This window comes from Kwoniella europaea, chromosome 3 (assembly GCF_036810445.1).
Source record: "Kwoniella europaea PYCC6329 chromosome 3, complete sequence".
Classification (NCBI taxonomy): domain Eukaryota; kingdom Fungi; phylum Basidiomycota; class Tremellomycetes; order Tremellales; family Cryptococcaceae; genus Kwoniella; species Kwoniella europaea.
In genome coordinates this window covers 1,534,037-1,560,646 of record NC_089489.1, presented here as the reverse complement: position 1 = coordinate 1,560,646, position 26,610 = coordinate 1,534,037, and the positions used below count along the sequence as shown (strand labels likewise).

The window sequence follows — 26,610 nt, the reverse complement described above, 5'->3', positions numbered from 1 at the left end:
AGTTCCACACCTACTTGTTTTCTATTCCTTCCTCCTCCTTTTTCTACTGATCACCCTTCTCATCAATATCATTAACGATCTCCTCTTCCACCCCTCCAAGCGTAGCTAACAACCTATCCAACTTGCCTTCCAAATCATCCGCAACGTCATCAGCGATCTCCAGCTGTTTCATGATTTCCTCTATCTGACTTTCATCTAGTCCTTCAAGCTGGTCGTCTGATAATGACATTAATGAAGTGAGGGAGGTGAGTGTTGTGGGGTCGATAGCGAGATTGAGTGGTTGGAGATTCGGTAAGGCTGATGGCGTCTGACCGGTGCGAGATTGGGTGTTGCCGTTGACATTGGGTATGAAGTTAGGATCTGACTGGGATTTATCATACTTCTGATCCTGATCTTGGCTCTGGTTTGATCGTTCTGTATCGCTATTGCCATTGGTTTGGGTTTGGGTTTGGGATTGGGGTTTGGGTTCTGACGATGACATAGCTTGAGCTACTAGTTCTAAATCTGAAAATTGATTCATCGTGATGCTCGTACGGAAGTGATAGTGATACTGTGTATGGCCAAGTACTATAGAGTGGCTATATATACGCAATGGAAATTAGTTCGAGAGATGTAGGTGTATGTTGACAAAGTTAGTCGATTCATACAAGTGGAAAACATGAAAGATGTTGGTTATTCAAGCTTAAGTGGTTGAGAGTAACCGGACCGAGTGTCATCATACATCGCCACCAAAACCAAACCCTCTTATATAACTGCATACACCTGGAACCTGTCCTTGATCGATTCATCTTCCTATATACGGACATATGCATAGCTACGAATAGCGATTCATACGACACACATTCAATTACCGAGATGCATGGCATGGACGTTCAACTGTGTATGATATTGTACAAATATGTTCTATATCTACTCTTCATCAATTTGAGATTCCCCGATAGTCTCTTCCTCTAAACCAGCATCGAAAGCATCATCAGGTACTTTGTAAAGCTTGATTTGAGGCTGTATTGAATGAATGAATCAGCAACCAATCTTGTTATGATTGTTCTTGAGTCACTCACAGCGTTGGGATCCTTGACAAGTACGTATTTACCCTCAGGTTGCTTGAGCAACAAATCAGCGATGGTTCGTACGATACCCCACCCGTTAGTCAAAGAAACGTTCATCTGTCTAGCGAAATCATTAGGCTTGAACGATTGGACACCGACGATGGTGTGTCTTTGGGCGTCTTTCGAGTTGGCTCGTGTGATGTAACTGGCAATCAAATTGAATTAGCATGTTCGTTGTAAATTGGAAGTACAACGATAACTTACCCCATCTTCATGTACTCCGCACCAACCAAGATTGACTGAACAGCCCATCTAGCCAATTTGGCCGAGTTATTCTTCATCTCATTAGCTACGATAGCACCCTTTTGAGTATCCAAGTTCTTCCTCCAATCTAATGGTTTCCCTGAACCACCTTGAGCTCTTGGGTCAAACTCGTTCAAAGCTTTTACAGTGATCAACGTATCTTTTTTACCCAAGTACGCATCAGCTTCAGTTCGAACGATCAAATCGAAAGTCTCTTCTTCGTTAATTGAAAGATCGAATTTCCTGTATTTGTACAATGTTGAAGCGAGAGGTTCAGTCTCAACATCTGCCGAATAGAATGGGTTGGCTTTGGGAGTAACGGCTTTGGAAGAAGCTTGAATAACTTGAGAAGAGAAGTTCTGGTTGATATAAGTGGCTTCGAGCGAGAGTGATCCAGCAGAGTTGATATTGGATTGATCATCTGAATCTACAGGTGGATCGGAAGCGTTTTCATTGACGGTTATATAATCGAATGGACCTGATTCTCTCTTGTCCAAGAATAATTGATCTTCACCTTTCCTCTCAAAGATTATATCCCATGAGTTGACGGATCGAGGAGCGGTCATGAGCACAGATAAGATAGAGTCGGTAGCAAAGATTCGAGCGGCCTTCTTCTCTGCCAATTGAGCAATGACGGGATCATCAGATGTGGAAGTGTTGTATCGTACTCGGTCAAGGATCTCTAATGGTTTCTCGTTTCTGGTGTTGATTCGGTCAAAGGCCCGGTCGTAGCCTTGGATAGTACCGTAGCTCGCACTATAGCAAGTCGAGCAGGAAGTCAGCTGGTGCACACAACAATGTCAAACTCAGCTGATTGATGACTTACAGATCTTCAGGCTCCGAAACACTGAGGTTCAACTTGGCGAGTCTGGTGAAATCGACTTCTTCGAGAACTTGCCAATCTGGGCTGATAGTGACCGAAGAATCCCTAGTTCGTTGAGGCTAGACCGATCTCCCATTGTTCAGTTGAAAGCCATTGCGTTCATAGAAGGTACTACTAAGCTCACCTTGTTCCAATCACCATAACCACCTCTAGCACCACCTCTACCTCTACCTCCAAATCCACCTCTTCCAGCGCCTCGTCCTCTTGTACCTCTGGTAAGAGCAGCACCTCGGATAGCTCTTCCTCCAGCTCTGATAGGAGCCTTGACCCTCGTACCAGCTCTAGCACCGCTATCTACAAGTGAGAAAGATTTCTCATCTTCGTCATGAACGAATCCGAATACAGTTCCTTCAGCCGCACCGTACGCTTCTCTACCTTGTCGTCTGACTTGACCTTGTCTTTGTCGACCGGCCGTAGCATCTGCGGGGAGGTCGTGCCAGTCTGCGATCCTGGTTACTTTGTCGGACTTGGAGAATGGAGCGTATGGAATACTGCAAATCAGATAACAATAGTCAATATACAATATCGCCAATTCTTGCGCTGAGGTTGGATGATTACTGTCACACCAAACTTACTCCTTGAATTGAGCTGGGAGAGTGCTGGTACTAGGACCCCATGACCCATCGGCGTTATCTTGGATTTGAGGGAGGGTGAAGCTGAGTGTCATTTTGTGTTGTGACTATGACTTTTTGGTATACTAGTTGTTCGATATGGGATCTATATCGAGACAATAACTGTATGCACTCGAGACAAAGAACAAGAGGGTGACTGAGATGAAAAAACGACGAAACTCGATGTTCAGGGTCAAAAGGGGGTATAAGGGGGACTGTACTCTATTTGCACACCTCACTTAGCACCCTGCAAGCTGAAAAAGATTTTGGATTCAGATTCAACTTTTCATCGACCACCTGCATAACCTCTTCTTGATCCCACTTTGTATACTACATCACCTTTTGTATCACCAATGCCATCATGGCAGAAAAAAATGGCTCCTCTTCCTCTCATACCCTCGACTCAACTCCATTAAGCCAAAAGGCTAGTGGAGGAGGCAGGAAGAAGCAACCTAGAGCGTCTGCCTCGGGAGCCGATCTTCTTTCTACCCCTTCGAGAGCTGGAGGCTCTTCTCCCAAGGGAAAGGAAAAAGCTCTTGATGTCCTACCCTCTACTCTTCATCATACCGAGACAGGTGTAAAGCTATCAAGGAATCAGAGGAAGAAGAATAAAAAGGCCCACAATGGCGAGAGCTCCATTGTCCCTCAACAGCGGAAAGATGACAGTATATGGGATCTGATACCCGTTGCTCAGAATGAGGTATCTCGTATACCCCCTGTTTGGTCGAACGATGGAAGGTGAGCTATCATTCTGTCTGTATACTCTGCCAGAATCGTAGAGGAGCTGACGATATCTTTCAGATTCTACTTCACCGTAACCCATACCTCTATACACATACATTCTTCCACCGCTCCTGCCTTCGCTCGTCTCTCCACCTTGTCATCGACCCATCCGGGAGGTCACTCGAAACCCATAACCTCGTTGCATCTTTCACCTGCCAACTCATTCCAGATCATATCGTCTTCCGAAGATGGTACAGTCAAGATTTGGGATTGGGTCGCCGGGCGATTGGTGCGAACTATCAAATTTTCCGAGCCTCATGCCAGAGTGCAGCACATCACTATCGGTGAAGTCGCTGGTAAATGGTGGATCTTCGCTGCTGTCACTCACAGTAAAGATGGCTCAGGTCAGTTGTTTCATGAAGTTTATTGACGAAAAACATCAGCTGACGCTTTTTCTCTTCTTCCAGCTCACAAACTCTCTCATCGAGTACTTCGGGTTTCCATCACTGGATCTGGTGGAGCTTCTCTTATCGGAAAACTATCTGCACCACCAGTGGCCTTAATGATGTCTCCTCGATCCACCTATCTCGTCGCTCTTTCAGCTACCAAAGCGTACACCTACCGAATGCCTACTTCGTCCATTGACCCAAACGTGGACATATGGGAAGCCCGACCGACATGTGTAAAGTTCGTCTCTGATCAATCTTTCACTTGCGGTGCCTTCAGTCCCGAGAAGACCCTTGCTGCCTCAAGTGAAGAAGAATGGTTCGCTACAGGTGATGAGAAGGGTGTCATACGTTTATGGCATGGCTTAGCCCAGGCTTTTAGACAAGTCGATCTAGCCAATGCCGATCAATCGACGATGGGCGTCGCCAACACTCAAACCGAGTCGGAAAAGAGATTACCTACCACTTCGCTGCATTGGCATGCCCATGCTGTATCTGCCATAGCTTTCACCCCATCTGGATCACAGCTCTTATCTGTGGGTGAAGAGAGTGTATTAGTGCAATGGCACCTCGCATCTGGCAAAAGGGAATATATACCTCGATTAGGAGGAAGACCGATCATCAGCTTGACAGTGAGAAAGGCTACTCGTGCAGGTGAAGAGGAATGGTGGATGAGTCTTGCAGATGGCGCTACCATCCGTGTAGGCTCCGCTTCGGGGCATATCTCAAATGTCGGACAGGGTGTAAGACTAGGTAAGCGATCAATGGCCGTCAAAATATGATGTACCAGGGCTGACCTATCACCTTTGGACAGATCCCTTGCGTCCCACCTCTTCTACTTCCGCTTATCCTTTCTCCCTTCATCCATCGACCTCGTCGCTTGTCGTCCCTTCTTCTCATCCTTCAACCCTTCAATTCATTGATCCCATCGCTTCGTCTGTCCTGTTTGATCTCGAGGTGGCTCCATCCAATCGTGTCAGTCGTCGAGATGAAAAGGACATACAACCTGTATCTGTTGAGAAAGTCGCATTTTCCGATTCACAAGATGGTCAATCGATCTGGATGGCAACTTTCGAAAGTAGGACAGGCGACGAAATGGAAGGTGGTGGTGCTATCAAGAACTTGAAAATGTGGAAATGGCAAGATGAGAAGTGAGTCACATCGAATGATCTGTATGACAATCAGCTGATTTCTCCAACTAGATATGCTGTGAACACTCAATTCCCCCGGCCTCATGGTTCATCGAACGTGACTTCAGTCCTATTCTCTCCAATCTCTCAACCTTCAAGCACTTCTTCCAACTCGTCCGTATTACCTACTCCTTATCTCCTCACTGCTTCCTCAGATGGTGTGGCCAAGATTTGGCAAGTGCGTCAATCAAAGAAATCGCAAAACGGTGAGTGTTCCTTTTCTTCGAACTCAATGCCTTGGTACAACACTTCCGCATTTTCCCCTTCTCTGAACTTTATAAAAAGATGAACAACTTTTCACATTCACTGTCATCCTTATACGGATACCCTTCGGGGTGGTGGCGACTAAAATTCTGCAATCCTGATTTACCACCTATTTTCTGTACTTTTGCATCCATTTCTGTATGCGAACGATTGCTAACCGAACAATTATATCCTATCAGGTAAAGTCGCATCCGCCAAACCCGCTATTATCGAATGTAAGTGTCTTTCGTTCTGATCAAATGTTCTTCATCCCTCATCTACGTTCTCAACCATTCCCGCGCACCCCAAGGATGAACAAATTTAACAAGCTCAACAGTCCTATATCTTCGGATAATGAGGATACTATTCTTCTTCTTCAACCCTCTGAGGGGTCCGCGCGTTTTTTTGCTCCTTATTCGCATACATTCTGTACAACTCGCGGGATTTGATCGCTGATAGTCACTTGTGACTTAGTGTACTGGTCATGTCGGTCTACTTTCGATTATCGAAGCATGCCAATCTCGGATTCCGCTTTCTCGCCTGATGGAACGATCGTTGTCCTTGCTCATGGATCTGTCGTCACTCTGTGGGATGTTGAAAGTAACGTCTTACTCAAAGTGTTCGATCCGCCTTCTGGCATCGATATTAAAAAGACAGGATTCGTAGGCGATGAAGGTAGATATCTCATAGGTGCAGGTGAAGATCATGGTGTGATCGTATGGGATCTGCTCTCTTGTGAAGGTAAGCTCTTCAATATGTCTGCTCTTCCACAGTATGCTTACACTCGACTTGTTATCAGTGGCATGGTCGATTCAAGATCATTCGGTCCAGAATCTCAGTATATCTAATGGATTCTTCATTACCACCTCAACTAACACTGGCAAATCAATCTTTACCATCTTCTCTCCTCATTCTTCTGAACCAGTCAGGACCATGTCTTCTTCTCAACCCATCAAACATCTTCAAATCCTCCCGTCACCCTCTCTGTCACCCTCCTCATTGCATCTCATCGGAGTGGCACCTTCCGGTGAGATCTATAGATTTGGTGATCTCGCTCATTCAGCCGCACCAATATCTTCCACAGCCGTCTCCACGGCTCAACAGCAGAAACAAGGCTTATCAATCTGGCAAGAGATGTTTGGAAAAGATGCTTTCCTCGATTCTCACTCTTTGGACGTCGCTTCTGCGGAAGAGGCGAATGCTACTGCCACGGCCAGTGCATTACAACAAAGAGTCGTAGCTGGGAAAGGTAAACCATCTGATATTTTCAATGGACCAAGTCATACGATGCCTTCCACTTCGATACTCTTCGACGCATTTATGGATGAACTTCTCTCTGGACATACCTCTTTATCTCCCACCTCTTCATCTGATCAAGTTGAGGAATCACAGGGCGATGGTATATTGTATGCAGAAGAACGGAAGATCGATATTGATATTCCTACTCTTTCTGTTGGTAAAGGTAAACAGGTGGACGACGAGGAGATTAGGGACTTGGAGGTGTTTTTCAGGGACGTATTGGGTAATGGTAAGTTGACTTACTCGTTCGTCCGACGATAGATCAACTGACAGATCTGGATTCTGTAGTATCGACTAATATACCTAAGACACCTGCAGTGAAAAAAGTAAATGGCCACAGCCACGGCCATGGACATGGACAACATTTACCTAATGGTGATCAAATTGTCACTCCGCTGAATAACAAGAAACCCAACGGTATCGGAAGTGCCAAACACAGAGATGACGAAATTGTCATTGATACACCTTCGTCGAATAAGAAGGAGAAGGAAAATGGGAGTGCACAGAAAGGGAAAAAGAGGAAAGCACCTAGAGAAGATTAATTCATTAGTCATTTTTTGCATATTTAGTTGATAGTCGATCGTAGATTGTTGATGCATTTGCATAATCATTTCATCTAAGTACAGTATTGTATATGATGTTTGCATGAAGGGTATTTTCAATTATTTTACCTGGCGAAGTTTGCTTCTCATAGGTTTGTACAATAGTGAAGAGTACATGTTCGATTTACGTTGATAGCTCCTTGGCTATTCTATCTACTTCTACCAATTCATCAAACTTGACGCCTTTTCCACCGAATATATCTAATGATGAACCGAACGTCAAGTCGATTTTACCTTTGGATAAAGTATCTACGAGTTTCAAATCTGATATATCTGTGATCAACAAACATCAGTCATCTAAATTCTTGACATGGGAATTAAGAGAATCACCTTTGGCTCCTCCTGCGTAAGTAGTGGGTATATTGACCCATTCGCCCAATCCTACAGCAGTCAAATGGTGTCTGTCAGCTATGTTAACGATCATGACTTTGTCAATGAGCTGCCGAGACTGACTGGTGACTAATTCTTCATCTATACCTTGACATAGACCTTCGACGTCCGCTGCGTGAATCAATAGCTCGGAGCAATACTGCTCGATCAACTGTATCGATTCTGCGTGTCATTAAGCCCCATGTCAGTATCCCTATCTCCGACTGATTGAGGTACACTAAAAGCTAGGTACAAAATGTATGACTGGAACTCAACTTACCTTGAGTAACATTCATATCAGTCAGAGTCTTCCATCCGTTCATAGCTACAATCCAGCCATTTTCTTTCTTTCGACAACTATTTGTGAATTGACGGACAACCAATCAGCTTAAGCTGCGCGACACATTGACCAAATACCAAACGGAAGAGAGATCAAATCGCTGAGTGATGATACTGGATGATTAATCAACTGACCTTATATCAACCACCAAATTCTCTTTACCTACATTATCTGATAATCTTTTCAATCGGCTTTCATCGAATTTACCACCAGGGAATAAATAGCTAGTAACGATAATCTACACGTACATGTACACTTAGTCGATGACCTTGTACCAATGCGCAAAGAAGACCAGCACTCACCTTATCCGCACCCAGATCTAACCATTCCTGAGCATTATCCTTATTGATCCCTCCTCCAACTTGCATACCCTTTGACCAAGTTGATAAAGCCTCTTTGGCAGCTTCGTCGTTGTTCGGTCCGAGCTTTATGATGTGTCCTCCGGTCAGGTTGTGAGATTTATATAGGTTGGCGAAGTATGATGGAGGGTTGCTACATGAATACTCAACGGGTAAGCATAATACCGTCCATATTTGAATAGCAAAGATGCCGAAGGATATTATCGATCAGGGATTCTATCTATGGTATATTTGATTGAAAGAACAGCTTGAACTCACGTAGCTACAAAGTTCTCCTTTGGGCCCTTACTCTTATCCTCAGAAGTCAAATCTAACGTTCCACCTACGATCTGCTTCACCACACCTTGATGTAGATCTATACAAGGTCGAAACTGCGAATGTCTCCTCTTCTCGGTGTGGGTAGATAAAGTTGAAGATGAAGATGCCATGGTGGGTGATCGATGATTGTACGATGTTTACGTTCTGTTATTTCGAATACACTGTGATGTATATTATATGAGTCTCTGAGAGGGAATGAGAGAAGTGAATTTGAGCACTCGGTTCAACTCTTTCAACTTTTTGAAACATTACGAGCAGAGGATGGAAAAGTGATGATGTCATCATTCTTCTTGGTCACTGGCGTACAGAACAGGAGGAATAGAAGCCAAAAATACAACACCAGAGTTCAATGCATACAACAGATATATATGGCTGGAAATTCTATCTACGTTCATATGAGCATACAGCTTCTCAAGATCGCACATGACACTAGAAATGCTTCTTCATCCCGCCTCCCTTGAACTCGTAGAAATGAGGTCTGTCATTCAACAAAGTCAGCTACTTTGATGGATTATCGACTCGTGAGAAGCACTCACGCTAGCTCCACCAGCCAATCCTCTTCTATCACCGTCAGATCTCGCATGAAGCTCTTAGTGGTCTCCACGACTTCATGGTAAATCACCCATCCTGTCGAAGGTTGACGGGTAAACATGACCGAGGAGGGATGTACGTGGAGGATCTGTGATCACCCAATCGGGTCGTTCATATCAGTTTCACGTCCTTATTCCCAACTCGTCTTCCATACGACCACTTACAGCTCCTTCCCTTGCATTCCTATATGTCCCATCAGGCATCATCCTAGCAGCGTTCTATATCACAATGTCAGCTAAGACCTTACACACTATGGCGAGACCTTTCAAGCTAACCTTGAAGTATCCCGTTACAAGACACTTTCTCAACCTCTTCGCATCACCTTCACAGCTGACCATGGGGATACCGAATCTATCCAAATACTTCTTCAATTGTTTTCGAATGGCTACAGCCCTAGATAACGCTTTATGGTTTAGTCGATGGTTCCCGCACCATGATTTGTTGTTTTGGCCGAAACGTATGAACGCGTTGTACGCTAAAGCGATCAATGGATAAAATGCAACTGTAAGCTATGCTGTGCGGATATGCTTTGGAAAAGCAGCTTACCGTTGAGTAGAGTTAAATGATCCTATAAAAATATATAGAAATTAGCTTGTGTAATCAGATATAGTGTGATATAATCACTTCTGTCCACTTACCCCTTCCTCAGCTGTAAATTTCCTTCGTTCCATCTCAGACATCATACCTTTCGTACCACCTTCGGACATGTTGAATACGTTCTTTTGAGCCAAGTCAGCTATTCGTCTATTCTGTATCTTCGGAAAATCGATAGCTTACCTGCACTGAAGTCATAGCGGCGATCGTCAAAACTTCTTCTCCGCATCTGAACTCGTGGGAATTAAGCAACTGCACAACAACCAATAATCATAATCAGCTTCTTTCTTTTTCCATGTCGCTTGAACGCGTTAAGAAGTGACCCACTATCGCAGCCATCATAGGATCTAAAGGGACTTCTGCCATTCTCTCTCCCATAGGTCTCGTTAATCGCCCTTCATCGTCCAAAGCTTTCAAGCAAAATAAAAACTCCAGCGAGCGGATCATCATTTTTGACGGTGGCGGGGACATGAAATCGAATTTTACCAAATTATCTATACCTAGCGCTTTGAGCTGTAAGAGATATAGGGATATGTCTGATCGGGTAAGTTCCGGTGGAGTCGTTATGGACATTGGTGAATGTGGATTGGAAGGTGAGGGAAGTACAGATGATGGATAAAGTCTGAAACATTTTCCAGGGGATGTACGACCTGCTCGACCAGCTCTCTGGTTCGCTGAGGCGAGTGAACATGGGACGATCGATAATACGTCCATGGATGTTTTAGGATTGAAGGTTTTCAACTATACCCAATCGAGCGGTATCAGCTACATATACTTATGATTTACGAATAGCTTGCTTTCCGTGGAGAAAAGCTAATCGCGCGGATGCAAACTCACCTTGACGAATCCCGAGTCGACCACATATTTTATACCGTCAATCGTAACACTCGCTTCTGCTATATTGGTCGAGAATATCACTTTTCTCGTATCTCGAGGTGGTGGATCGAATATCAGTGCTTGTTCTTCTGGTGGTAACGTGGCGTATAAGGGTAATGCAAGGATCTGAGGTGCGGATTTAGGTAATCTGTAGAATTTGTCAGCTTTGCACCATTACCTCCAATGAAAGCCGACTCACGTCTGTATTCGATCGGATACTTCTTGTATAACCTGATCTATCTCTTCTCGACCTGTTAAGAAGACTAGTATATCCCCTGCTGGTTCCTATTCTCGACGAATCAGTTACCATCAAGGCAAATCAAACGGCCAGATATAGAAAACCGACCTTCATATGTATATCGAATACAGTCTGTACGGCAGCTTCTGCATAGTCTGCGCATGGCTCTTTCAAGTAACACACTTCGACGGGGAACATCCTTCCTTCCAAGCTGACGACTGAAAGCGGTCGGTCAGCTGTGTGCGACTGAAATAAAATGTAGGCATGATGATAGCGGACTTACTCATAGCATCATCTTTCGAGCGATCCGTTCCATCCGCATTGGTATTGAAGTATTCTAAAAAGTCCTCTCTGCATCATATCCACCATCAGCTGCTATATACAGAATGAAGCTGTATTGCTTGAACCAGCAGACTTACGCATCTATGGTCGCTGAAGAAATGATCACTCTCAACTCAGGTCTTTTCCTCATGATCCTGTTCAACAATTGGCATCAGCTGACCGCAACTGCGTAGGTGTTCAAGATAGCTGATACGTACTTTTTCAGTATACCCAATAGCAAATCCGTATAAGCCCCTCGCTCATGAGCTTCATCGATCTGTCCCATCAAAGAGGATAAGCTGTGATCATGCTATGAGATATGCGTGGACCTTTCAGCTCACCATTATGACGCTGTATTTACTCAGCAATGGATCTAACATAGTCTCTCTGAATAGCATACCATCCGTCAAGTACTTTATACGAGTCCTAGTAGGTGATGAGAGATCCTCGAATCGTATACTATACCCAACCTCGTCACCCAAGACCGATCCTACTTCCTCAGCTACCCTGGTGGCAACAGACGTAGCAGCCACACGTCGAGGTTGAGTACAAGCTACAACGTGATTCTGGGATGTCCAACCTGCTTCGTGGAGGTATTGTGGTATCTCTACATAGTATCAAGTGTAAAGATCAGTCAATCTTATTATATCCTATGTAGCTAGTACTCATGTTGAGTTTGAAAATGAGAGACTTTAACACTCACGAGTGGATTTACCGCATCCCGTCTGTCCTACTACAATGACCACCTGATATTTCTCCACGCACCATAACAGCTTTTCACGATGTTTGTATATCGGTAATCTCTTTCTCTGAGCTTCTAGAGATAAGTGTTCGTTTCGAGAGGAAGATATGGAAGGGAGAAGGGATCCTTCCGATTCGGTATCTCTATCCAGCGAACTTCCTATAGTGACAAAAGATACATATAGAGAGTACTTAGCTTGGTATCAACCTGTATGTAAGAGGTATATAGTTCACTCACCTGGAGCTGCTGTGCCGGGCTTCCAAAACTGAAGAGGGGGCATTTCTATTCTCTCTGCTCGTCTATCGACGTCCACGATAACTTTTTGTCAATGATATTGGGGTTCCAGATGAGTTAAACAGACAAACTATACGATTCTCTACTTACCGTCCATCTCAACCCGATGTTTACGACGGACATCCCTGTATTACTCCGCCTCAGTATCACGTGATACATGTATGATCGCTTATCTCCCCATCATAACCGCGATGGTCGGTGTTGTCCTTGGCATGGCGCTAAGGTAAAGCTAAGCTACCGTGAGGTGACAACATGCGATACACGCGCATTGATTCGTCAAGATCAAGAGTGTGGTCAGAGACAAATTTCACTGATAAGGAATCTCAAGAATCATTACTCGTACTTGGAGAAATGTGTGTATGCTTGTGAAGAAGTACTCATACTGCATCACAGATCATCTCCATATCCTGAATCATCTTGTTTTCCTCACATGAGTGTCATTCCGTGGACACAATGAGAAGTAAGATTCAGATACAGCTGCCCAGACCGCAATGGGCCAATCACCCCGATGGATCACCCCGCAAATTGACTTTACTCGGTCGATCTATCTTACTGGTCAGTGGAGAGTTGTTGGCCAATGCGATTTGTTGGATAGCAGCAGGTATATGCTTTAGGGATGCGGATGGTCTGTTGGGATTGGCCTTACTTGCTTGGGTATGTCTTTCACTTGCTGCTTCAGGAAGGATGGCTAGCTGATTAATTCGGATTGTAGACAATCGGATTGAGGCACGGTGAGTCACTTGTGCTCATGCTCGTGCTCATTCCGCCCTTCACCAGATGCTGATATGTCATTGCAGGTCTCGATGCAGATCACATATCAGCTATTGATAACGCAACCAGACAATTAGTCAGTTTAGGTCAATTACCTATCACATGTGGTCAGTCATCTCTTCCATAATTCGATCACGAATCAACCGATAATTGACAGATCATCTGCACAGGACTGTTCTTCTCTCTGGGACATTCCACAATCGTGATAGTGGTGAACATAGCTATAGCAGTCAGGTGAGCTTACCAAAGCCTGAATTGTCCGTACCAGGTACCAGGAATGTTTAGCTGACAGTGCTGGACAGTGTGGACATCTACGACAAACTGGATAGTAGGTTCCTCCTCGATTCTTGTCTAACAGGCATAAGCTAATTAGTCCTCTTGCCCATTCGCAGAAGTCGGCTCAGTAGGGGGTATAATAGGCGCCTCAGTCTCATCCTCGTTCCTATTCTTAATAGCATGTATAAACATCTATTTCCTTGTCGGTGCTATACGTCAACGTCGAAAGATCAAACGACGTCAGGAAGCGGGTCTACCCATAGAAGATGAAGATGCCGACCCGACCAAGGTATATGGCGGAGGATGTATGGTGAGGATCATCCGACCTGTCTTGAGAGCTGTAGATAGGAGTTGGAAAATGTATCCTGTAGGAGTATTGTTTGGTTTTGGTGAGTCAAATCTGTCCGAGTCAAGTACGAAGTACAATTCGTCCGATTCAACCAAGTCAAGACAATGTCCTGTGAACAATCATTGATGTCTCTCTGTGGCCATCGCAGGGTTTGATACTGCTTCTTCGATTGCCCTTTTGGCCATCTCAGCAGTAGCTCAAAGAGGTCCAAATGGTAAAGAGATCAACCATGGTAAAATCGTGATACTACCTGTGAGTGGTCGATCGATCAATCTCCATGTTGATATGTGTGTCCTTATTACTGATCTGGCTGTGATTCCATCCATATCGATGACGTACAGTTCCTAGTGAGTCGTTCTGTGCAATCATCCTCACAACCACATTTATCTATGTACTGTACATATTTCAGCTAACTGCTGAGGTTTCCTTCGTCAATTTCTAGTTCACTGCAGGAATGTCCCTTGTAGATTCCCTAGATTCCATCCTAATGCTATACGCCTACGCTACTCCTTCGACGGATACTCCCGAAGGTAAACTAGCGTTGTTACAAGCCTATGAAGGAGATTCGAAAACTAGCCTTAGTCTCGTAGAAGAAAATGTCGTTCCTGTTCTCTCGTCCGAGGTGGATTCGAACACAAGGAGGGAACAAGGTAGTGAGATGGTTGGCAGAAGTGAGATTGAGGTGTTGGAAAGAGAAGATCAACAAGAAGAACAAAATCAACCTAAACCGCCCATTTATCAGGATCGAAATCCGAGTTATACGTCCGATACGCCTGAGATAGCTGGAACTAGCGATAGTGATATGGTTGATGGAATTGGGAGTGGAAGTGAAGCGAATAAACGAAAAGATAGGTTACTCAGAGTGAAAACTCAAACAATGTCAAACTTATCTATCATCCTTACACTTTTATCTATCTTGGTGGCATTAAGGTGAGTAAAGTCTTGAGATTGCCCCTCTTCCCACCTCTCTAGTCTTCAAATTGAAGATAGCGGAATAATGTATACTGATATACGTCACGTAATAGTATATCTCTCATAACGATGATGGGTTTGATAGGCGAGAACTGCCAGAAATGTACAGACGCAGCTGAAGATCCAGATGGAGGAGGGTTGGCTGGAAGTTGGTGGAGAGCTTGGTTCAGGGTGAGTCATATCGAGTCTTAATCTATAGATGATGGATCGGTGAATTAGAATAGCTAATTGAATGGAATATGTTATAGGCAAACGACCAATCAGGTTATATAGGAGCTGCTATCGTAGGTTGTTTCGCAGCTATCTTATTGGGTTATTACGGTGTAAGATTCGGGATGAAAAAGTATAAAGCGAGAAAGGGCTCGGTCTTACTAGAAGATAGTAGAAATGGACAAGAGGTGGTATTATAAGGAAATATGACATACCGAAGTATATTCCATTGATAATAGGATGGTTATCATAATTATAGAATGCAAATATTTCATAGGGTACAATATATGACATGACATGAGATGTTATTCATACTTGACATATTACATGTAAGATAAATGCTCAAATGTATACAACAACAAAGTTCGTACGTATCAGATATTCAATCAAGGTATATCTCAAAATATGGTCATCAGTTTCAACAAGGGACTTGTCATGTTATAGTCCTTATTGTTCATATACCCATCCTCTTATACATCTCTCCAACGCTCTAAGATGAAGTATCTCCGGACTTCCATCATCCAGTTCGTCCAATCGACCTTTCGAAATCATCTTCACAGCCTCGGGGGATCGAAGAGCTTTAGTAGCATTTCTAAATTGTTTGATTCGACCTTCTGCTCGTGACAACAAGACAAGGTATATCAGTACAGGTCCACACTACAGACAATGCATGAAATATGGGGAGTTGAGCACGTACTGTAACCTGAGGGATCATTCCTTGATATATCTGCTATTTCTTCAAACGTCAAAAATTGATATCAATTAGATCAGCTCACAATTCATCACAATAGAAGCGACCATACGACATACCATGTTCCATTACTCTAGCGACGCCAACAATCAACCTTCCCCTACACCGATACGCAAAATCAGCTGGACTTCTTCGCAATTCTCGACTCGACAATAGACCATAGCTGACATACCTCTCTTGACCTTTCTCGTCCCTTCCCCAACCTTTCAGCAATTTCCTAGCCAATTCGCCTTTCGCCAAACATCCCATCAGAGAATCAGTCATCTCCTTGACGGCAGCTTCTCGAGCGGGTTTCTATGATAAAATCATCGTATCAGCTTGTTGGTGTCTCGCGATCGAGATGAAGCTGACTTGACGTACTTGTATGAGATCACATCTAATCTTATTCGGTGATCTAGCTATGGGAGGTTTAAAAGTCGCTCTGGTCGAAGAAATCTTACGGAGTTTGTTACCCGTTGGAGCTACATTTTTCCAATCAGCATTCCAATTCTAGAGGATCAATTATGTATTGCTTACTTTGATTATAACATGCAAAAGGCCCATTACCTCTAGCAGGTTCAACACTATTCAGCATCTTATCCGCTTTGATCCTTTGTTCTCTAGTCAATTTCAATTCTGACGAAGTACCTTCCTCTGAATCATCTATATACCTAACACCTCTCACCGGAGTATTTAGATCCACTTGATCTCTACGTCTCTTCACCGGAGAAGAATCTCGAGACCTCCTATCATTGCTTTGCCCATGGGCGAAAGCGACAGTTTTAGGTCCCGGTCCAGCAATGGCTCGATTTGGGGTGACCTGAGTGATATCTCTCGTTCTGATAGGCTGGAAGATTCTCTCTGGGACTGGACGTAATGCCTCAGCAGACAAATCCCTCTTTAATACCGGAGTAAGGGATACAGGTACAGAAGGTCCTCTATCACTAGATCTTGAGCTGGGTGTGGATGATCCTTGCATTGTTACAGTAGATGTTATACTCCTCGTACTTGCCGGTACTAACGGACTATGATTTGCAGAAGAAGCGAGGGAAACAATCGATGGGACAGGAGAATGAGTTGCTGAAGATGCAGGTTTTATGGATGCTAGAAGGTCTGGGGGACGAAGTTGAGCTGGTGGAGTGGGAGGCAAGGAGCTTGGGGAGACAGGCATGAATAACGATTGAGGGTCGTCGATTAGTTGCGGAACATCATCATTGCTTTCACTGTCGACGGATTCCATATTATCTAGGCCATCACCTGCACCGAGGCCTTTGAGTGATCCTGAGATCGAACCTTCTTCAGAGATCACGTCGAGCGGGTCAGCGGAAGGCATAGATGGTATTTCGACCTCTTTTTCTTCCGGCTGTGAGGCGATCTCGATTCCCTCAGTCAGCTGGAGGACTGAAAGGCGAACTTGCTTATTGTTTTTGCATACCTAATTATTTAGTCAGCTTAGTGTCTCGGAACTTGTACAGCAAGCAACTCACATCGCACATCCCTTGACAATATGCGAGCTTGACCGACGGATCACGTAGGTCGATCTTCTCGCCAAAATACTTGCAGATACCTATATGCCTGCATTGAGTAGTGTTCTCAAGAAGATGTTGAAGCTGAACAACATTTATCAGTATGGCACTCAACGGAGACTATTTGACATACCGCTTTGAAACTGTTTATCGGGGAAAGAATATCTTCAGGATCTTCCTCGGCGCCTTGCTTTTTCCTCTTCCTCTCGTTGAGTTCGTGATTGTACCGCACTTTACGCGCATCCTCTCGGGCTGTCAGACGATGTCAGCTTGTCAATTGCCTTGATTCAAAAGCGTACTAGCTCACAGTAGAAGATAAGACAGTGCGAAATCTGCAGAAATAATGTGAGCAAAGCAGGTCTGCAGAGACACAAGCAACAAACGTACATGTCGATCTCGCCCAGCACGTCCCGTCTCCTGGTAGAAGCCTGAAACCATATGAGCTTGATATACAAGGTATCGTGGTCCATCAAGCGTTCAGCTCACCCTCAAAACTCTTTGGCATATCGTAGTGCACCACATACCGGACATGCGGTTGGTCGATTCCCTGAACAACGAGACAAATATGAGTAGATGGACGACAACTCTGATTGTGTTCCACTCACCATTCCAAATGCGATGGTAGCGACAATGCATTCGACTCTTCCTTCATTCCAAGCAGCCAAAGTAGCAGGGTTGGCAGCTTGGAGAGCTTTGTAATATGGCTGAGCTTTGATCCCCCTTTCTCGTAGGAAATAAGCGACATCTTCACACTATATTCTCAGTCAGTTGAAGTCCACAGATCAAGCAAATGTAGTCAGCTTACATCCTTTGTCTTTCGACAGTATACAATACCAGTAACGCATGGTCGATGTATACCATTTGCTACATTTCTTGCTCTAGCTTTAGGTTTGTAAGCTTCGATCCAGTCTGCTATCTCCTCCACAGTACTCTTCTGGTCCTCTAATTCTTCATCATCCTCTGCACTACCTCGCCCTTGATATCGGACCTGCGATAAATCAGCTATCATGTTATTCCCGATGTGCTGTTCGGCTCACCTCGTAGAAAAGATTCAATCGGTTGAAAGGCATTACCCATTGGCCATAACCCTTCTTGATACCTAGACTTCTTATGATATCATTTCGAACTTCTTGCGTCGCCGAAGCGGTCAGAGCCTATTCATCGGTGAAGTCAGCTACATCGTTGACGACCTACAATGAGATCAGTTTAGCTTACAGTCACAGGTATACCGCGATATTCGTTAAGGAAATTACCGAGTTCTCTATATTTCTTCGACGCATGTCAGCTGAGAGGTTCTTTGACGATGTAAAAAACAGCTTACAGGTCTAAAATCTAATCCCCATTCCTGATACCGGAATTCATCAGCTTTTTCCTTCGAGTTCCCTCCAGGTTGTAATTATTAGCTTACTGAGATGACGTGAGCCTAGCGGGACGAGGTAGAGTGAGCCACTTGTTCCCGCGGTGTTATATTATCTCTGATACCCACCTCATCGACTACTAATCTAACCATCTGTTTCTGCCTGTAAGCGGTATCGAACATATACTTGTGTTTTGGACTGAACAGACTTTCTGGAGTGACGTAGAGTAATCGAATCTCAGGATGACCCAAGGACATTTGACGTCGGATCTGAGAAAGCACCTTATTCAGATTCCAAGCAGATGATCGATCCGTGATCAGGTTGATTTACCTCTCTCAAAGCTCCTTCATCCATGTTCTCTTTGAGCATCACAGCTTTGATCCCTTTCTCTACCATGTGATTCACTTGGTCTTCCATCAACGAAATAAGAGGAGAGACGACGATGGTCACTCCATGTTCGATCGTTATAGCCGGGAGCTGAAAACATAATCTGCGAGAAGATTAGCAACTACGCATCTGTAGCAGATTTGAGGAAAACTTACGATTTTCCCAAGCCGGTCGGAGCTACAACAATCAAATCGCATCCTCTCATAGCATCTGTACAGATTTCCAGCTGAGGATGTCTAAATTCATCGTGTCCCCAATCTAAAATTGCGTTAGTTGCTCTGTACATCTCAGTGAATTGACCATATTCAATACTAACATTTTCTCAAATTTCTTTTCAACGCTCCTGGATTCTCTTGGGGAGATACAGTCCTCCTCCATGCCCTTTCCCTCGGTCTGAAGTTATTTCGAGCGAACTGTCGATTAATTTGGTCAGCTAACGCCTGTCGATACGAATCACCCAGCTGACTTGCCTGAGTTGAATTGATCAGATTGGTATATGGCCTTTCGGTAGGAGTCGAGCTCGGTAGAGTGAAAGAGAGTGCTCCCGCCGACATGGCGGAGCTATTACCACTGACTCAGATAAAAAGATAGTGCAAGAAGTTGGTATCAAGAGGAGTTGGGTGTCATTTCTGTGAGCAGTGAGAGAAGGAGGTTGACATCATCTAATTTTGTATTCATGTTTTCTGTGTATATATTTGTTGTGAACATCAGTCGCGCACGTTGCCACCGGAAGTCAAATAGGCACCAGCAAAAACAGAATAGGCGTGTCAGCTCTGATCAGACGCGTGTGACGCTCAGTACTCAGGACCCGAATCAGATAAACAAACAACAAACCCATCCGACTTTTTCTCCTCTCTTGATCAGCTTTTTACCATTCAACACAGCAACAACGGTTAAGTAAGGGGAGGTCGACTTACAAGAACTCAAGAGTGAACAAGTCGGATTCAGCAAGCAATATCGAGGTGAGTCAAGCGTCTTCCATATATCGAATCGCTTCCGCCCGTCGGTTTATGGAAACGGGAAGGTTAGCAGAAGGAGAGGGCCCGAGCTGTTCATCCACACATGCTAGTCATTTGACCCCACTTCTTGAAACACTGCTTTATACCTGCTCGACATCGCTTATTGACATTGTATCCTTCTTACAGGCTACTATCGATTCTGACCAGTGACATCCAGCAATACTATCGGTATCGATCTTTGACCTGTATGCGAGGACACTCAAACAAACATATATGCTTCCTGCTGACATTCAACTGCTTTTCAGAACGCTTAGCCTACGGGCATACACAACATGGACGATCCATTCGCAGCTCCGCCCTTCGGTGGCAACCTGCCTCGCCAGCGATCTCGTCCCAATCTTGCCAACCCCATTCCTGCTCCTCCATCCTCACGATCAATCGCCTCAATGGCTCGAACACCCTCACCACAGAAGAAACGACAAGAAATGACCGGTCAAGCATTGAGGCAGCACTTGCAGTCTCTGCTTGAGCAGAAGTCAACCCAATTGCAGACGCTGGGTACGATGGGTCAAGAGATCTTGAAACAGCAACAGGATCTAGAAGAGAGAATAAGAGAATTTGAAGATGCCGATGAGAGCGATGAGGAGGAGATCAGGGAAGATACGAGAGAGAGGTTGAGGGAGTTAGATCAAGCTATGAGGATGTGGGAAAATCAGAATGAACATATGATGAGAGGTTTGGGTGGAAAAGTGAGTTACGAAATTCGTGATGTTCAAAAATCTTAGCTAACTTTGTACAGTCCTCGGATCCTCTTGAAGACCTTTCGCCTGCTGTACCCTCCCCTTCCAAAGGTTCCCAACCTAATGCTCCCAGTACTCTCACGCGTCGTCAGAGGAACGCTCAGCATCGTACGTTAGATATGGAATTCGCGACGGAGATTGGTCAGAATCTGCTAGTCGAAGTAAGAAGACTCCAAGCTTTGTTGAGCGAAAGGGATCGTGCGTTAGAGAAGTTCTCCGAAGAGAAAGAAAATTGGGAAGGAGAGAAGCAAAGTATTCTCAGTGCTGTTCGAGCAGCTGAAACTAGCGTTGGTGAGTCACCGTTGTGTCGATTCTGATGAGTATGTATGCTGATCGCTCGATGCATAGAACGATATAAGGAGGAGAACTGGAATCTCGAAGTAAATTTGCAGGAATTACGATCCTCCCTCGCCGAAGTACAAGATCAATTCACCAAATCCAATGCTGAGCAAACTCGACTTGCGAAGACCCTCGTCTCAACTAAAGAAGCTGCTGAAGCATACAAGACTGATGCCGAAAAGAACGCTCAGTTGGTCGAAGAACTCAAAGTCAAACATGAGACCGATATGGCTCAAGCTAGAAAGACAACTGCCGGATTACAAAGGGACAAGAGTGACCTTCTCACCGAGCTGAATGGCGAGAGATTGCGAAGAGTCAGTGCTGGTCGAGGTAGACTATCGAAGTCTATGAGCGCTAGTCCTGGTATGCTCGGTCCAAATGGTGTAGAAGATGATGATGAAGATGTCTTTGCTGCTGGAGGCAAGGGTAACACAAGTCCTACCAAACGTGGACCAGGTTTCGACGAACATGATCAAGCTCTTTCACCATCACAACTCTACGAATCCGATTTCGATTCGCCAAATCCTACCCCTTCTAAACCCTTCCCTCGATCCCCACTTGGCGAGATGTACGTCAATGAGATTGACGAACTGCGAAATAACCTCGCTAAAGCCCAACGAGAAATCGAGATCCTCAGAGGTGAGAATGCAAGAAACAGATCGACCAGCGATCTTTCTTCCAAGAAGAGTGTCGATGAATTTGGAAGTCGAACACCAGGTGCAGATTGGGAAGATGATGAGGGAACTAAAGGAGCCAGCGGAAGAGGAAGGGGATCAATGCGAGGTAGAAGAGGCAGAGGAAGAGGTATCGCAGCTAGTATTGGTCAAAAACTTGGATTCAACCGATCTATCATCAGTACGCCAGGAGACAAGAGCTTCAACTCCACAAGCTCAGGTACTCCCGACCTTCTTCGAACTAGAGGTGTATCAGGTAGTCCCACACCTTCCACTCCGGGTACGCCAGGTGGTGAAGCTCTCGGTCGAGTACTTGGTCAGAACAACAACTCCGTGGATACCTTCAACTCACCCAGTCTCTCCAATCGATCAACAGACAGCATCGGCCAGCAGGCAAGCTTCATGGCTCCTGCCAGTGGTGCTTTGGCAGATGAGATCGGTACTCAAATCGTTTCATCATCTTCTGATTATGTCGATGTGGCTATCATGACGGATGATTGGGAACCGGAGAAAATCATCGTACCATCTACTCACATCGGTAGCCATGAAGATACCTTACGTGCCCCACATATCATGACCACGGCGGCATCCAATGCGTCAATCGCCGAATGGGCTCTGCAGACCCCTAAACGAAATTCTTTCGATGCAACATTACAAAATGAAGATGCTCCTATTTCTTCCACTCCAGCTCAACAACAAGGCGATGCTACACCTACCAAGAGCACGGTTCCCTTACCTATGCCAAGTCGATTAGCGAATGTTTTCACACGATCTCACTCGGTGGCAGACTCCATCTCTACTATGACCGGAACAGATACCGAGGCAGATTATGAAGACGCTAGAGAAACAGTTGGAACTTTGACGCCTTCTCAAACTCATTCGGAATTACCGACTGATACAGAAGCTTATCAAACTGGACAAGAATGGCCCAACGAGTCTTCTGCTGATTCCGATTCTGATCGCGAAGACTCTAGGGAAAGAGATCATACGATGCGTGGACTGAAGTTATCGGGCGTTGGTACTGGTAGTGGTGGATGGACTGCCGCCAAACAAGCTCATAAGAATGCTTCGGCCAATAAGGAACGAGTCATCGAAGTCCCCGTCGAAAGGATTGTGGAAGTTGAAAAGATCGTTGAAGTACCGGTTGATCGAATTGTGGAGGTACCTGTAGAGAAGATAGTGGAAGTCGAGAAAGTGGTAGAGGTAGAAAAGATTGTGGAGATACCTAAGATAGTACAGGTTGAAAAGATTGTGGAGAAGGAAATTCAGAAGATCGTGGAAGTGCCTGTGGAGAAGATCGTAGAGGTAACGGTAGAAAAGATTGTGGAGGTTGAGAAACCCGTTGATAGGATTGTGGAAGTCGAGAAGATTGTGGAGGTGACCAAGATCGAAGAGAAGATTGTTGAGGTTGAAAAACCCGTCGAAGTCATCAAGGAAGTACAAGTTGAGAAGATAGTAGAGAAGACGGTGGAGATTCCCAAGATCGTTGAGGTTGAGAAAATCGTAGAGAAAATTGTGGAAGTGGAAAAGATCATTGAGAAGCCCGTTAATGTCGATGTGGAGAAGATCGTTGAGAGGGTTGTGGAGGTTGAAAAACCCGTCGAGAAGATCGTGGAAGTACCTAAGATCGTGGAGGTTGAAAAGATTGTAGAGAAGATAGTGCAGGTGCCTAAGGAAGTGGAAGTTATCAGGGAGGTTGAAGTAGAAAAGATAGTAGAGAGGATCGTAGAAGTGATCAAGGAGGTGGAAGTCGAAAAGAGGGTAGAAGTACCTGTGGAAATCGAGAAGATAGTGGAAAAGATTGTCGAAGTGCCAGTCGAGGTAGAGAAGAGGATCGAGGTACTTGTGGAAGTGGAGAAGATTGTTGAGAAACGGGTAGAAGTACCTGTTGAGGTGGAAAAGATTGTGGAGAAGGTGGTAGAGAAGATTGTTGAGGTTCCTGTGGAAATTGAAAAGGTTGTTGAGAAGATTGTGGAAAGGACTGTAGAAGTCCCAGTCGAAGTCGAGAAGATTGTCGAAAAGGCAGTTGAGGTAGAGAAGCGGGTGGAAGTACCAGTGGAGAAGATAGTAGAGGTTGAGCGGATCGTAGAGGTACCGGTTGAGAGGATTGTTGAGGTCGAGAAGATCGTTGAAGTACCAGTGGAGAAGGTTGTCACCGTCACCAAGACCATCGAGGTTCCCGTCGAAAAGATTGTCACTATCGAGAAGATCATTGAGGTACCCGCTGTTCAACTCAGGGCCGATCAATCTGACTCAAGTATGCAGACTGAACCTCTTCCTTCGACGCCTTCTTCTCCTATTGCGCCACCCCCTGACATCTCGCTCTTCCGTGTCACCCCTGGTACCAATTACGATTTCCTCAAAGCTCCTCCTGCTCCTGGGTCTTTGGGTAAGAGAGGTAGTAGACGAGTTTCCAACGACCATCTCACTTCCGGCAACAATGATACTGGTCTTCCCCTCTCTCGAGATCTACCCTCTCCTGCTAACATCGATGGCCTTCCACCCTCTTCACCTACTAGTTCGACAGCTCCTGATAGAACTAGACCTCCTACCATCTCTCTTCCTCCGCCACCTGACATACCACCTCCCCCCAACACAGCGGTCAAGAAGATGTCCACTGGCCCACCTCCTCGACCTATGTCTCCTCCACCAGACGATTTCATGCAACGAGCTACCACGCCTACCATGCAGATGAGTGTGAATCGACATGGTTCACGAACCGCACCTTCTTCCTCTGCGGCAGCCATGAGAGTTGCAGCAGGTGATATGCCACCTCCCTCATCTGCTCAACGACAGACATCCAGAGCAAGTTTCAAAGTCCCTCATTCGGTACAATCAACACCGGTAAGAGGGGACAATGACACCTGGCTGAAATCGAGGGAAAGCGTCAAGCGACGAGCAACTAAAGTGGTCTCTTCAAGCGGCTATGCATCGGCTTCTTCGAGTATATCAGGAATTGATCAAATCCCCAATATGCATGATAGGAACCCATCCATGTCTTCTTTCGATAGTTATGCTGGTACCGTCCCTCAACAGACCGCTCACCAGCCCGCTCACGGATCCACAGATCCTTCCACCATTCACGCTATCACGCAAACTATGATAGGTGAATACCTGTATAAATACACAAGAAGAACTGTCGGTAGAGGGCAATCTTCGAATAGACACAGGAGATTTTTCTGGGTACATCCTTATACCAAAACCCTGTATTGGAGTTCGGAAGATCCTGGTTCCAGCAGAGTATCTGAATCGTCTGCTAAGTCTGGTAAGTAAAACTTCAGCTTTTCGCTTGCTTCCGTACTCAGTGTAGCTGATGCGATGTTTTGGTGAACAGTATTCATATCGAGCGTTAGAGCAATCGAAGATCCGAATGTCCAACCTCCTGGCTTGTTCAATAAGAGTATTGTGGTTGCAACTCCTGGAAGAGAGATTCAGTTTACTGCTGAGAACAAGGAGAGACATGATCTATGGATGTCTGTGAGTGTCGCACAAAACACTTCCAGCTGCCGTTTGTTTGAAGGGATATAGCTGATGAATCTTGTTATATGTTATAAACCCACAGGCCCTTCAATTCCTCTTACAACAACAGAATGTCTCATCTAGTACATCCCACCTAGCTGAATCAAGTATCAAGCACAACACCTCACGTACAGGTCTATCTTCAATCCCAGACGAACAGGGTCGTCTCACTACCTCGCACAATCTACCTAAATCACCCATGTCTCTCCGATCATTCGGATCGGAAAGACAATCCCTCAACAACATCACTCCTCGAGCTGTGAGATCTACCAGTGCCATGTCGAATGTCCGGCCTGGGACCTCCATGAGTAAAAGGGCTGGTACGGCCGCTCATGAGTATGTGAGAAGACATGAGGTGCCGTCTACGATCCACGGTGGACATCGGTACAAGGGGACATACAAAGGTGCTCCGATAGCTGATCAGCACGATTTCGATCTGGTCAGCAGAGATGATGGGGATGAGCTGGATGAGAGTTTTGAGGGTTTGGAGAATGTCAGAGGTGAGTAGAGCTTTTCTCGTGTCCCACGTTGAGTCGAATAAAGTGTACTGACGACTGTCTCAGCCTGCTGCGACGGTAAACATCTCGTAGGGGATCATCATCACCATCACGATCATCCGAACGTACCCAAGACACCCGCTCGATCTCAGACACCTTCCATCAGAGCATGGTCGATGCGCTCTTCTACAGCTAAAAGACCCTCCAATGCATCTTCCAGAAAACCGATGGGTAATATCCATACGACCTTGGAGGGGGATAGGGAAAGTATCTTCTCGACTGTTAAGAAGAGGGAGACGGAGAGGAGTAGAAGTTAGTCTGCTATGGGACATAGAGATAGATATTAGAGAGAAGTGATAGAAGCGGGTAGAAATCCTCATTTTGGTATAATTCGCATTTACAGTATTATATTTACATCCTGATTTTCGGAATTCTGACTTAGTGCAATGATTTGTTTATACTTTTTCTCACGACTATATCATATCGCGTATGAAGAACATTCACGTGTGATAAAGTCAACTACTCAAAAGCTCGTTGAGACTACTCTTCGATCCAGTTCGGATTGAGTGAGCCAATCGATGTTTCGATATCGGCTACAGCTACTGGGGTTCTCCTGGAGACGTGATGAGGGAGAAGGGTGGTTTGCTTCGCGGACTATACAGTAATGGTTGTTCCAATGAGCTTCATCTTCGGAAATCTCAACCGTCCGACTGGAGGAAGAAATCAGCTGAGAAGGTTGAAATCCGGTCCGGCGTCCAAGCATTTAAGCATTTAAGCGTTTAAGCATTTAACAGATCTGCACCTTGATTGGTCCCAATCGAAGGTTGCTCTGGCTCCCTTATATCACTCTGG

At 45.1% G+C, this 26,610-nt stretch overlaps 8 protein-coding genes across 8 annotated transcripts; 3 read left to right on the top strand and 5 right to left on the bottom strand.

Moving 5' to 3' along the window:
* Positions 1–43: 43 nt before the first annotated feature.
* Positions 44–520, bottom strand: V865_008431 (uncharacterized protein; the record flags this gene model as incomplete). Its single annotated transcript, XM_066232166.1, has 1 exon — positions 44–520. The coding sequence occupies one exon, from the start codon at positions 518–520 to the stop codon at positions 44–46; it is 477 nt and encodes a 158-aa protein (XP_066088263.1).
* A 389-nt stretch (positions 521–909) lies between these two features.
* V865_008430 (eukaryotic translation initiation factor 3 subunit D) lies at positions 910–2,902 on the bottom strand (the record flags this gene model as incomplete). Its single annotated transcript, XM_066232165.1, has 6 exons — positions 910–1,002; positions 1,062–1,254; positions 1,314–2,108; positions 2,179–2,294; positions 2,360–2,726; positions 2,811–2,902. The coding sequence occupies 6 exons, from the start codon at positions 2,900–2,902 to the stop codon at positions 910–912; spliced, it is 1,656 nt and encodes a 551-aa protein (XP_066088262.1).
* Positions 2,903–3,207: 305 nt separating this feature from the next.
* V865_008429 (uncharacterized protein) lies at positions 3,208–7,289 on the top strand (the record flags this gene model as incomplete). The annotated part of the gene is made up of 9 exons (XM_066232164.1): positions 3,208–3,584; positions 3,648–3,973; positions 4,037–4,768; positions 4,830–5,166; positions 5,218–5,411; positions 5,649–5,684; positions 5,923–6,189; positions 6,248–6,976; positions 7,036–7,289. The coding sequence occupies 9 exons, from the start codon at positions 3,208–3,210 to the stop codon at positions 7,287–7,289; spliced, it is 3,252 nt and encodes a 1,083-aa protein (XP_066088261.1).
* Positions 7,290–7,473: 184 nt separating this feature from the next.
* V865_008428 (phosphoribosylformimino-5-aminoimidazole carboxamide ribotide isomerase) lies at positions 7,474–8,845 on the bottom strand (the record flags this gene model as incomplete). Its single annotated transcript, XM_066232163.1, has 7 exons — positions 7,474–7,622; positions 7,680–7,730; positions 7,803–7,901; positions 7,999–8,075; positions 8,193–8,296; positions 8,361–8,550; positions 8,676–8,845. The coding sequence occupies 7 exons, from the start codon at positions 8,843–8,845 to the stop codon at positions 7,474–7,476; spliced, it is 840 nt and encodes a 279-aa protein (XP_066088260.1).
* Positions 8,846–9,164: 319 nt separating this feature from the next.
* V865_008427 (uncharacterized protein) lies at positions 9,165–12,377 on the bottom strand (the record flags this gene model as incomplete). The annotated part of the gene is made up of 17 exons (XM_066232162.1): positions 9,165–9,213; positions 9,272–9,414; positions 9,491–9,544; positions 9,602–9,801; positions 9,873–9,894; positions 9,965–10,045; positions 10,104–10,172; positions 10,248–10,661; positions 10,758–10,944; positions 10,996–11,081; positions 11,143–11,252; positions 11,318–11,385; positions 11,454–11,510; positions 11,574–11,632; positions 11,697–11,962; positions 12,059–12,256; positions 12,335–12,377. The coding sequence occupies 17 exons, from the start codon at positions 12,375–12,377 to the stop codon at positions 9,165–9,167; spliced, it is 2,106 nt and encodes a 701-aa protein (XP_066088259.1).
* A 467-nt stretch (positions 12,378–12,844) lies between these two features.
* On the top strand, positions 12,845–15,169 carry V865_008426 (uncharacterized protein; the record flags this gene model as incomplete). Its single annotated transcript, XM_066232161.1, has 10 exons — positions 12,845–13,045; positions 13,104–13,122; positions 13,189–13,269; positions 13,333–13,396; positions 13,465–13,490; positions 13,555–13,827; positions 13,936–14,039; positions 14,230–14,717; positions 14,813–14,930; positions 15,008–15,169. 10 exons carry the CDS (start codon positions 12,845–12,847, stop codon positions 15,167–15,169), a joined length of 1,536 nt encoding a protein of 511 aa, XP_066088258.1.
* A 247-nt stretch (positions 15,170–15,416) lies between these two features.
* V865_008425 (uncharacterized protein) lies at positions 15,417–19,524 on the bottom strand (the record flags this gene model as incomplete). Its single annotated transcript, XM_066232160.1, has 21 exons — positions 15,417–15,583; positions 15,667–15,705; positions 15,780–15,820; positions 15,893–16,014; positions 16,081–16,181; positions 16,237–17,134; positions 17,187–17,309; positions 17,359–17,477; positions 17,533–17,557; positions 17,613–17,653; positions 17,712–17,772; positions 17,831–17,977; positions 18,031–18,213; positions 18,263–18,379; positions 18,441–18,494; positions 18,547–18,570; positions 18,712–18,852; positions 18,914–19,073; positions 19,126–19,228; positions 19,287–19,383; positions 19,441–19,524. 21 exons carry the CDS (start codon positions 19,522–19,524, stop codon positions 15,417–15,419), a joined length of 2,847 nt encoding a protein of 948 aa, XP_066088257.1.
* Positions 19,525–20,261: 737 nt separating this feature from the next.
* Positions 20,262–26,105, top strand: V865_008424 (uncharacterized protein; the record flags this gene model as incomplete). The annotated part of the gene is made up of 7 exons (XM_066232159.1): positions 20,262–20,678; positions 20,729–21,020; positions 21,078–25,007; positions 25,077–25,219; positions 25,305–25,761; positions 25,825–26,025; positions 26,095–26,105. 7 exons carry the CDS (start codon positions 20,262–20,264, stop codon positions 26,103–26,105), a joined length of 5,451 nt encoding a protein of 1,816 aa, XP_066088256.1.
* Between the last annotated feature and the right edge of the window lie 505 nt (positions 26,106–26,610).